The following is a 12,225-nucleotide window of genomic DNA, read 5'->3' as shown; positions in this document are numbered from 1 at the left end:
TTTCACAAAAATCCCAGAAAATTCTGTTTATACAGTTATGATGAAATACCTTTTCATTTTCATGTTGATAGACTAAAAATTACAATTTTTACATTTAATTGTTCATGATGTATATTTGGATTCCTCTATTTAAATTCTATTAGAGTCCTTTTATGGAAAACTAAACCTATCACTTAATATTCTATTTAATATTGAGACAAACACACATAAAAGCAAACAGATAAAGAAGATGAACAATACCTCAGGATTTGTAGACATTAGACTATGAGCAAAACATAGTATTTAAGTATTGACCATTAGAGTCAGTTATTACAGAAAAAAGCAATACTGTATTTAAAAAAAAGCAATACTTTACATAGCAAGTCTTTACATAGCACAAATTTATTTTTGTTTTTATTGTGTGCTTTATTTTTAAATTTCTTTTTAGATATACCTGACAGTAGAGTGTACTTTGACATACATACATGGAGCATAACATCCCAGTCTTGTGATTGTACATGATGTGGAATTACACTGGTCATGTTTGAACATAGGAAAGTTATGTCTGATTCATTCTGCTGTCTTTCCTGTTCCCATCCTCCCTTCCCTTCTTTCTCCTTTGTGTAATCCAATGAACTTCTTTTCTTCCCTCCACTGCGGCCCCCCCCCCCCCCCCCCGCCTTATTGTGTGTTAGTAGCCACATATCTGAGAGAACATTTGGCCATTGGTTTTTGGGGATTGGCTTATTTCACTTAGCATGATAGTCTCCATTTCTATCCATTTACTGGCAAAAGCCATAATTTCATTCTTCTTTATGGCTGAGTGATATTCCATTGTGTTTATACATCACATTTTCTTTACTTATTCATCTGTTGAAGGGCAAATAGGCTGGTTCCATAGTTGAACTATCGTAAATTGAGCTGCTATAAACATTGATGTGGCTGCTTCACTATAGTAGGCTTATTTTAAGTCCTTTGAGTATATACCCAGGAGTGGGATAACTGGGTCAAATGGTGATTCCATCCAAGTTTTCCGAGGAATCTCCACACTGCTTTCCAGAGTGGTTGCACCAATTTGCAGTCCCACTAGCAATGTATGAGTGTACCTTTTCCCCCACATCCTCACCAATATTCATTGTTGTTTGTATTCTTGATCATTGCCATTCTGACTGGAGTGAGATGAAATTTCAGTGTAGTTTTAATTCATATTTCTCTTATTGCTAGAGATGTTGAATGTTTTTTTCATATATTTGTTGACATTGTATTTTTCCCTCTGTGAAGTGCCTGTTCAGTTCCTTTGCCCATTTATTGATTGGGTGATTTGGTTTTTCGGTGTTAAGTTTTGAGTTCTTTATATATCCTTCAGATTAATGCTCTATCTGAGGTGCATATGGCAAAGATTTTCTCCCATTCTGTAAGCTCTCTCTTCATGTTCTTGTTTCTTTTGCTGTGAAGAATCCTTTTAGTTTGATACCATTTATTGATTCTTAATTTTACTTCTTGTGCTTTAGGAGTCTTGGTGAGGAATTTGGTTCCTAAGTTGACACTATGGAGAGTTGGGCCTGCTTTTTCTTTTTCTGCATTTTTTTCTAATGCCTAGGTTCTTGATCCATTTTGAGTTGAGTTCTGTGCAGGGTGAGAGATGGGGGTTTAATTTCATTTGCTACATATGGATTTCCATTTTTCCCAGCAGCATTTGTTGAGGCTGTCTTTTCTCCAATGTACGTTTATGGTCCCTTTGTTTAGTATGAGATAACTGTATGTATGTATGTATTTTTGGGAGGTACCAGGGATTGAACTCAGGGACACTTGGCCACTGAATCACATCCCCAGCCCTATTTTGTATATTATTTAGAGACAGGGTCTCACTGAGTTGCTTAACCCCTTACTTTTGCTGAGGTTGGCCTTGAACTCTTGATCCTCCTGCCTCATTCTTCCAAGCTGCTGGTATTACAGGTGTGTGCCACTGTGCCCAGCAAGATTACTGTATTTGTGTTTGCCTCTGTGTCTTCTGCCATTGGTCTTCATGTCTGTTTGGGTGCCAAAAACATACTGTTTTTGTTACTATAGCACTGTAGTATAATTTAAGGTCTGGTATTGTGATTAGGCAAACATACTTTAAAGAAGCCCTAGAATGTCTAAATAAAACGTGCATATGCAAGGAATGTAACATATGCCTGTGCCTTCCTTAACTTGTAAAAATCAAATTGTGATTGTAGTATCATTAACACAAATATCTAAATGGTTGAATAGGTTTAGAACACCTACTATTAGAAGATCTATATTGGGTACCACACCAAGAACTCCTACCCCTTTTAAGAATGCACTTGCTGCTCAGGAGAAAAAATATGGACCTCTTAAAATTGTGGTATGTATACTCTTTATTTTTAAGAACTTTCCTAATTTTAATAAAACAAACTGATTTTTATCACTTTGATTTTTAATAAAAAAGATGCTCACTGAAACTGAAATAAAGTTTGATCTCTTGATTTATAAGTTTGAATTTGTGTTAATCTTTTTTCCTTGACCACTAAATAAGCTTTGCTTGAATTATTTTTAAGTTTCACTTTCTTTGTGTCATCTAGAGAAAGCAAAACAGTTGTCAGTGGAACTTTTCTCTTAATATTAAAATGTACATTTAGTAGTTTCACTAACATTACCTGCTGTAGACTGAAGTAATTTTAACATTTTGATATACTCAGGAACTTAAATAATAGTATCTAGGAAACTGATTATTCAGGGTACCTCTCTGAGGTTCAGTTTCCTCTTCTATACCCAGGAGTTTACAAAGTACATCACAGATTTTTGTGTTAAAACTGAAAGAGACAACAAATAAATTGACTTGGCCTGAGTTTTAAAATAGTATGTACTTAGTTGCTATTATTATTCTCACAGTAGTGGTGGCATTAGTTCACAGATTGATTTGGGAAGTCTTCTAGTTATCAGTGCTCTCACAAATACTGTCACTTTTGAAATAATGCAGAAAAACTATGGGCATTCTAGGCAGATACTGATTTTTGATAAGGTCACTAGAAATACAATGTAATTTTAAAAATATCAATTACTTCCAGGGTATAGTTAAATTCTTCCATTTTTAGTCACTTTTTGGGTAGATTCATTTCTAAGTTAGTATTATTTTTAAATAATTGTTTTTGCTGTTAAACTGATTAATTAATTTATATATTTATAGGAAATAGGAGAAAATTATGCCGAAAGTGGAAAAGTATAAAAGATAGGTGTTCTATATGTAGGGAGAAAAATGAATTGTTAGCAACAACATTTAAAAAACCCTTTTTAAAACGATTTAGTCTCAGCCTCTTGCCTTCTTGGAAGAAGATATTCGAGAAGTTTTAAAAGAAGAAACTGGAACAGACATATTCCTCAAAGAGGAAGATGAACCTACTTATAAAAGTTGCAAACAAGAGGTAATATTTTAGTATTTTAGATAAAAATCTTTATCATGTTCAAGTGACTTGGCTATAATGCTTCTTTGTAAATTATTCATTCTAGCATACTGCTTCTGTGAAGAAAGTCAGAAAGTCACTAGTCTTAGATAATTGGGAAAAAGAAGAACCAGGCACTCAGCTGTTGACTGAAGACATTTCAGAGATGCAGGTTTGTAAAGAATTAATATATTTTTTTAAATGGTTGCTTTAAGTCCTTGTGTTTCTAGTTTCATTGTTTGACCAGTTTATTAGAGATTCACAGAGTTTCCTTTGTATCATTCTGCCTAATGCAAAGAGAAACTAAAGAATATTTTATTTGCTTCTTTTTTTTTAAATACTTGTTTCATTTTGAGAAGAGTTAGTTTCTCATGTATGATCTCAAAAAATGGTAATTTGCAAAATTTTCAGTATTTATCTTTGGTTCATTTCCAAAATATTTAATATTATATTACTAGACATTGCATTGGAGCCAAATGCTTTCTTGGAGGGAAATGAACAGGGCTTCCATTACCACTTACTCAGTAGTCCCTCTGTTTGTCTTTAGTTTTGAATTAGTTATTTTATTTTCCTCTTTCTTTTTTCTCTTAGTCAGAAAATATATTTACAACATCTTTATTAATGATACCATTATTGGAAATACATGACAATAGGTGCAACTTGACTCCTGAAAAACAAGATATAAATTCAACCAACAAAACATATACACTTACTAAAAAGAAACCAAACCCTAACACTTCCAAAGGTGTCACATTGGAAAAGAATCTTCAGGTATGAATTTCTAAATTTCTTTAGTGATTTTTGTTATTGTTTATTCAATAATCACTTTAGACTTACTGATCACAAATTATACTTTTTCTTTTAAATTAGAAATTGACGATAACAGTACCTAAACATTCATCATTATTTCGTCACTCAATGTAGATTTGGGTTTGAGAGACTCATTCATCAGGGTACATATTAACCATACAACCAGAGTTGTAGTCAAAGATGCTTGATGATTTCTTAAGTACTATTTCTTTTTTAAACTAAAAATACCTAAATCCACTTCTGGCATCTCTCCTCCTATAATGAATATAAATAGTCCTAATTGCTGTCCTGAAAGAGTAAGTGGTTGGAAGCAGTTTCAGCATGATTTTATTGCTATCATGGTTCCTAGTAAATTTTTGGCTCAGAAGTTGTGAAACAAAATCCTTTTATCTGTTGCTATGTAGCCAGTATATTGTTGCAAATAAAGGCCAGAATTTTTTTTACTGAGTTATCTTAAGAGTTCACCCCAGAGAATGTAAGAATGTAAGTTAATAGAAGAGGAAGGTTTCTTCTTTATGTCATAATGACTGCAGCATTAGTATTGCTGACATTTGAGCATTACTTAAAAATGTCTTTGGCAATCAGATGTGGTCACCTCCCATCTGTCTTGAGTTGCTGCTTTCAAAGAGCTACGTAGCACTTTTTTTTCCTCACATTTTTTATTGGTGCATTGTAGTTGTATATACTGATGGAATTTACTGTTACATATTCATACATACGTACAATATAATAAAAATTTGGCCAGTATCACTCCTATCACTTCCCTGCTTCCTTCCCTCTTCCCATCCCCTGATCCTTTTCCTCTACTGATCTTCCTTTTATTTTTCATTTGATCCCACCCCTCCACCTTTTTTTCCCCTTTTTCCTCTCTATCTTCCACATATTAGAGAAAAGTATGACCATTGACCTTGAGTTTGGCTTATTTCCACTTAACATAACGGTCTTGAGTTCCAACCAATTTCCTGCAAATGATATTTCATTTTTCTTTATGGCTGAATAAAACTCCATTTTATGTATATATATCACATATTCTTTATCCATTCATCTGTTGATGGACACCTAGGTGGGTTCCATAGGTTGGCTATTGTGAATTGTGCTGCTATAAACATGGATATTCATGCATCACTATAGTATGATGACTTTAATTCTTTCAGACAAATACTGAGGAGTGGTATAGCTGGTTCATATGGTGGTTCCCTTCATAGTCTTTTGAGGAATTGCCATATAGATTTCCATAGTGGTTGTACTAATTTACAGTCCCACCAGTAATGTAAAAGTGTTCCTTTTTTTTCACATCCTTTCCAGAATTTATTATTGTTTGTATTCCTGATGATTGCCATTCCGACTGGTATGAGATGAAATCTCAGTGTAGTTTTGATTTACATTCCCCTAATTACTAACAATGGTGAACATTTTTTCATGTTTGTTGACTGTATTTCTTCTTTTGAGAAGTGTCTGTTTAATTCATTTGCGCATTTATTAATTGGGTTATTTGGGGGAGGGTTTGGCATTCTTTGAGTTCTTTATCCATTCTATATATTAATCCTTTGTCAGAAGAGTAGCTAGCAAAGATTTTCTCCAATTCTGTAGGTTCTATCTTCACATTCCTAATTGTAGCCTTAGCTGTGCAGAAACTTTTTAATTGATGCCATCCCATTTATTAACTCTTGGCATTATTTCCTGAGCTTTAGGGTTCCTATTGAGAAAGTCATTGCCTGTGTCTATATATGCTGGTGTGTTGACCCTGTGTTTTCTTCTAAGAGTTGCATAGTTTCTGGTCTAATTCCCAGGTTTTTAATCTATTTTGAGTTTATTTTTGTGTAGCTCATTCTCTTAATCCTAGTGTTTTATTAACATAGAACCTTTTGGGAAAGTACATTATATAGCAGATTCTTCCTATAGTGTAGTAATCTTTACTCTTTAAATGGAAAGAAAACAAATCAAATTTGACTTTATGTGATGAATATATTTTCTAATTTGTAAAACATAAAACATTCTTGGTTCATTTTTTGTTTTGACATTACATTCTCTCTCTCTCTCTCTCTCTCTCTTTTTGATGGTGGTGGTGATGCTGGGGATACAACCCAGGGCTCACCTATGTTGGGCAAGTACTCTACAACTGGTCTACAACCCCCTATCTTTAAAACTTTTGCAAAAGTTGGAAGCAATAAAGACTAACATTTCTTTCCATGTTGAGACTCACTTCATTTGGGGGAAGTTGTTGGGGAAAAAGTTTTACACTACCTCCATAGGTCTATGAGCAATATAGATAGTTAAAATAATTGACTTTAAAAAATTGATTATAAATATTTTGTAGGTATTTAAAAAATATCTTATTTAAAAAGAAAGTGCCATTATCAAAACATTTTATAGTAATGACTTGTAAAATACCTGATTTCAATTAAAATAATTGATTTTTAAAAGTCTAATCATGAAGTGGTGTGGATGTTATTTTAGTAATTTTCACATTATTATTTCCTTCCTAGTCAAATTGTGAATGGGAAACAGTGGTTTATGGGAAAACAGAAGACCAGCTTATCATGACTGAACAAGCAAGAAGATATCTGAGTACTTATACAGCTACCAGCAGCACTTCAAGAGCTCTAATACTGTAATTGTTACTAAAGCTGATGAAATGCCCCATTCCCTTACTGTATTCTAAATTAGGGTGCCATGAAAATTTTCTCAAAGTTTTAATAGAGCCTTAAAACAGTTAGCATCTTTTTTCTATACTGGGCAGGTAGTGGGAAAGGAAAAAACAAACAAACAAAAAAAAAACCAAAACAACAACAACAAAAAAAAACCTAATAAGCTACTTACGTAAGGAGTGGGTAATTTCATTGTTTATTTTTTTAAGAGATGAAATTTTTAAAATTATTTTTAAAAAACAAGATGAGAAAATAAGAATGTTCATGGATATTTCAGAAGTAAATTCTCACATATTTTCTATATAAGATGTATGTTGTTATTCTCTTGAGGCTGCAATTTTGTTACAGACAGGTATATTAGTATGTCTGATCTCTGAAATTAGCCAAAGGAAGCACACATGGTTTTATGAAGTACTTTTGCCCATGTGCTGATTTACTTAGGCTACCATTTAAAAAGAAACACAGTGAAAGGAGTCTAAAGGAATATAGAAAGTTGCACTACTAATTTTTGATGTTTTTCAGAAACAGTAAAATTAACTACAGTGTTAAGTGTATTTATTTGAGCATAGTACTAAAGACAAAAAGCATTGAAAGGGTTTTTTCCTTATTAGTAAAGAGTCAGTATTTTCTTCATAAATCTCAGAAGAGCTGAGAGTTTTGTTGAATGTATTGTACAGTATGTAGGAACAGGAAAACTTTGTAAATTGGACAGAAGTCTGTTTTTATAATTTATTTTCATTTTTAAAGCTTAAATGTAGATATTTATATGTATACAGGGTCTCTAGAAGCCAGTGTTGTTTCCTGTCATTACAGCTAACATAGAAAAGAACAATTTTGACCTTTAAGTATGAAATAGTAAGTTATAGCTGCAAAGAATACAATATCTATACTGTATGTCACATCTACCTAAATATTGCACTATACCCTTTAAATCATGTTGGTTATAAAATAGTTCTAAAAAGTACTAAATAATAATTTAATATTTTCTTTTTAAATTATATCGGGGGGTCATATAAATTAATCTGGTGATTTGTATATGTGTTTGAAATTTTTTCATTTTGTTTAAAAAATAATATGGTACCTTGGTCCCTAAAGACAGTCTGCACTTAGAAGTTTATTATATTTACTCAATGTTTCAGAAGTAGAGAACATTATCTTTTATTTATAAAAATATTTTGTCCTTTTATAAATGTTTTGTGTTTCTCTACAGGTTACAACAGTTGCTTCAGTTGCCTGTTTTAGGTGTTTGCACTTATTTTATTTCTTCTTGAAAGAATGTCTTTATTTGCTTTTGTGGTAGAGATTTTATGTAACTTTTTTTTTGAAACATAATGGTATGCTGTCAATTTAAACACTGACAGGCAAATAGAATTGTACACTGTAGTTTGAATTATTTATAATTGACACACTCTCTCCCTCTCCACTCCTGAAGTATGCTGCTATATAGAAAATAGCAGAATCGGCTTGCTGCTATGAGAGATGGAAAGAGCGACCACCACTTGCACTGTGTGAAAAGAAAAAAAGCAAATGATGGCAAGTTCTCAAGTTAACTTAATGGAATCAACCATTACCAGGCAAATTCTTATCAATACCAAAATACTACTATGCCTTAAAAACAAAACAAAACAGCTTAGGATTTTCTGATCTGTTTTTATGTTAATTGAAATGGAAATACTAAGTATTTTAATGCCTAGCTCTTAAACAGTAGACCTAAAAGGGTTTTAAGCTATTTAAATCCACTTGCTAGTTTTGCATACTATATGTTAGTGAGAAGTAAAGAATATGTATGGTACTAAGATTATGCTTTGTTGGTAACAAATAGATAAACCAATTTGAATCTTCTTAGCACGTTTGTTAAGTGTGTTGATTGCTTTCTAATTAATGAACTTCTCACAGAAATTTCACTTTGTAAAACCAATGATTGTGACAAAATCATACTGGATCATTTCAGTTACCTTGAACTGATAGCATATAATGGCCTTTTGGTTTTGTGTGTGTGTGTGTGTGTGTGTGTGTGTGTGTGTGTGTGTGTGTGTTTTTAATGTAGCCCTGGCTGGATTGGATACACTTAGTCTCTAATCACCAAAAATAATATCTTAGAAGAGCTATATTTTTTAAAGTATAATTTTTCTTGAGCATTAAATTCTCCCAGATGGAAATATATTTTGGATAAGCCTGGCTTGTTGGACGTAGTACATATTTGGATTGGTATTGGTTGAATCCTCCAGTTAACTGCTTTGTTGCTTTTTTGCAAGATTTTCAGTTGTAACTATGTCAGGCATCTTAAGTCACCTTTTTTATGTTGTGTTCATTTAAATTTCTTTCATTGTTATAAAAATGCCAGACATTCATGTAGCAGCCATACTTTCCTGGAAACTGACTACACATATACCATATATCATACTGCATTTTATTGTAAGGCTTTCACATTAATACAGCAATTACCCTGACTAAATTGAGCTTTTTGATATATGAAGAAATTTTCTATTGTAAGAGAATCTTGCATACAGTGTTGATATATATTAACATCCAAATAAAGCATCTGTGTACAAGCTGACTTGGCCTTGCTCATTTCACTTCCATTTTTTGTCTTGGGGATTTGAAAACACTTAGGGACTAAACTGAATATTTTGTTTTTAGACTTTTTTTCTCTTAGAATACCATTTACAGATGGTTTATCTACTAATGCAACATGGCCTCTTCACTGAACCTCATTCAGAACCGTATTTTCAACTGCCTTGTAGATACTTCCATGTGAATCTTCTATCAACACCTCAAATATGACATGTCCAAAGCAGATTTCCTTTTTCCCAACTTGGGTCTATTCTTCCTTTGTTCTAAAAGGTATTGCTTCTAAATGGTATTGTTCTCTAAACGGTATTGCTTTCCGTTCCTTCATCCACTGATTAATCTACCTTTTCCTCACCCCTTCACTGAAATCTGTTGTAAATTCTCAGCCTATATAACGCCACCATTCTAATTCCATTCCTTTCTCTTACACTTGAATTGGATTATTGCACCAATCTGAGCTTTATTCTATAGAATTATCAAAAAACTATGTGTTGACATCAGGGTGTCCTCTGGTGAAGGCCACCAGGTTACCCAGTCAGGTCTTGGTAGCATCACATACCTTGGTGAATTCACCAAGGCCTTAATTTAGCCTTCTAGGCTCAGAAATGTTTTGGAACTAACTCACTGAAAGTGAGTTTACCTCACAGTAGAAGGTTAACATCAAGTTTATAAGACTGATACATGTAGCACAAATGACAGTCTGTTAATAGTGTGAAATAAAACTGCTGAAAGGACTAGGTACATTCTCACATTATATGTAAGCTGAAAGAAATATAAAAAGCACAAAGATATGGTCACATTTAAAAACCTTTCCAGATCTCTGTTGCCTAAATAATAATTCTTTACTTCCTAATCTGGATTTGGCTAGCCTTTCCACATTTCATTTTTCAATCATGATTGGGTCTTGGATCTCCAAGTTATAAGTGCATGCACCTCTCTTCATGACTGTGTTTGTGATATTCTCTCTGCATGATTGCTTTTCTTTCTTTCTAGACGGTTAAAATCTCATTCATCCTTCAAGGCACAAGGCTGTGAATCATTTCCTGAGTGTCCTAGTGCTTCCATAAAACTTTCCAAATAGACTTTATATTTCTAAAGAGTAGGAATTGGCTATTTATAACTGCTTCCTTTCTGTGTGTATCATGGTGCTCAGAAAATCTTGCTAAATGTTAAATTGAAAAAATTTAAAAAATTAGTCATGACTATTGGAGAATATTAAAGTGACACATTATAAATAGCTTTTGTTTTTTAGTTATCTTCATGAAGCCAATTTTGCTTTATAGCTAAGAAACTATTAACTTTCTTATAATCTTTTAGCTCACTTTTCTAACTGTAATTTCCTGCTTGACTTATCTAGTTATATAGTCAAAGGCCTGCCAGCTAATCAGACTTTTAATTTCAATGTAAAAAATCATAGTATTTGGAGAGATACTTCTTACTTTGAGAAGTGAAATTTATTATATTAAGTAGTAGCGGGTAAAATGGACCAAGTAAAGTTCCATTGGAATATTTCACTTTTTCCAGTCATTTTTAAAAATAAATGCAGATGTGGTCAAGGATATTTGAAATATATCCAAAAACTAAGACAAAAGGGTACTTGGAAAAAATTATTTGTGACCAATGTTCTAGGAAGAGTGCTTTTGAAACTTTTCAGTATCTTGGCATAAGTACATTAAAAGCTGTTGAGTTTCAGGCAAATTTTGTATCAAAAGTAGTGTAATGTACTGCTCTTATTTCTGAAGTTCTCTGACCTGGTGTGCTTATTCAAGTTCCAAGTACAGAATGTGCTCTATTTGATTAGATTTTCCTGGCCAGCACAGGGAAAGAGGGAGATTCACTTTACTCTGTTTGAACTACTGTAATTTTGCCAACCATAGCTCAAAGGTTTGAGCAGATGCTGACATAATTTCCCAAGTCCTACTACAGTTAGCATTTATTTATTTATTCAGCTTAACTGGGCACTAACTATACCCTGGGCTAGTTACTGAGGATACTGTGGTAAATAGTACCTTTCCCTTAAGCTGACATTCTAAAAGGGGAAATGAATAAGTGTATGACAGAAATATTATTTGGCAAAAAAAAAAAAAAAAAAATTAGATGTATTAAGTAGCCAAGTTTCCTATTACATGTGTAGCTACTCATTTGTACATCGAGGAAAGGTTGACTCTTCCCAGAGAGGGTGGATTTTTTCCCTCCAGTATGCAGAATTGGTGGTTAGGTGGTTCACTGGAGTCTTGCACAGACTAAAAGTTTGAGTTCATTGTAGCTGCTGCAGCCATATGCCAATCTCTATGCTAAACCTTTTACACAATCTCATTTAATCCTCACAATAATTCTATGAGGCAAACACTGTTGTAATCCACTTTTATGGATATGGAAACAGGCTTAGGTTAAGAGGCTTATCCAAACTCACAATAAAAGCTCAATCTAGAAATCAATCATTTGAGACTTGTTTTGATTCTTTAAAATTAAGCATAGGGCATAACAGATTACATAGTATATGACTTATGCAGAAGTACAAAAACAGGCAAAGCTAATTACGCTATTAGAAGTCAGGATAACAGTTACCCTGCTTGGGAGGATTGTTAAAAGGGACACAAGAGTGTTTCTGGGATGCTGCAATGCTCCATTTCTTGCTCTGGCTGCTGATTTCATGGATATGTTCACTGTTGGTAAAAATTCAAGTTCCACTATTAATTATATGTGCACATTTCTGTATGTACATTATGCTTCAATAATGACTCTAAAATTGAGCCTAGGTTGGATAACAGAGG

The 12,225-nt window shown here is 33.1% G+C and overlaps 1 protein-coding gene across 2 annotated transcripts in view; it reads left to right on the top strand.

The window, feature by feature from the left end:
* Positions 1-9,427, top strand: part of MYBL1 (MYB proto-oncogene like 1) — a 38,443-nt gene extending 29,016 nt beyond the window's left edge. The window contains exons 12-16 of one of the 2 annotated variants that reach the window (XM_079101902.1): positions 2,233-2,347; positions 3,288-3,404; positions 3,490-3,594; positions 4,014-4,193; positions 6,719-9,427. In XM_079101902.1, coding sequence (XP_078958028.1) covers positions 2,233-2,347; positions 3,288-3,404; positions 3,490-3,594; positions 4,014-4,193; positions 6,719-6,847 — 646 coding nt within the window. In that variant the 3' untranslated portion in view covers positions 6,848-9,427. The remainder of the gene's footprint in view (positions 1-2,232; positions 2,348-3,287; positions 3,405-3,489; positions 3,595-4,013; positions 4,194-6,718) is intronic. The other variant, XM_079101903.1, reaches the window with a different exon arrangement.
* Positions 9,428-12,225: the final 2,798 nt, after the last annotated feature.

Source organism: Sciurus vulgaris (assembly GCF_902686455.1).
Source record: "Sciurus vulgaris genome assembly, chromosome: 1".
Taxonomy (NCBI): Eukaryota; Metazoa; Chordata; class Mammalia; order Rodentia; family Sciuridae; genus Sciurus; species Sciurus vulgaris.
Note: the sequence above shows the minus strand (reverse complement) of the source record. Positions and strands in the feature narration are given on the sequence as shown.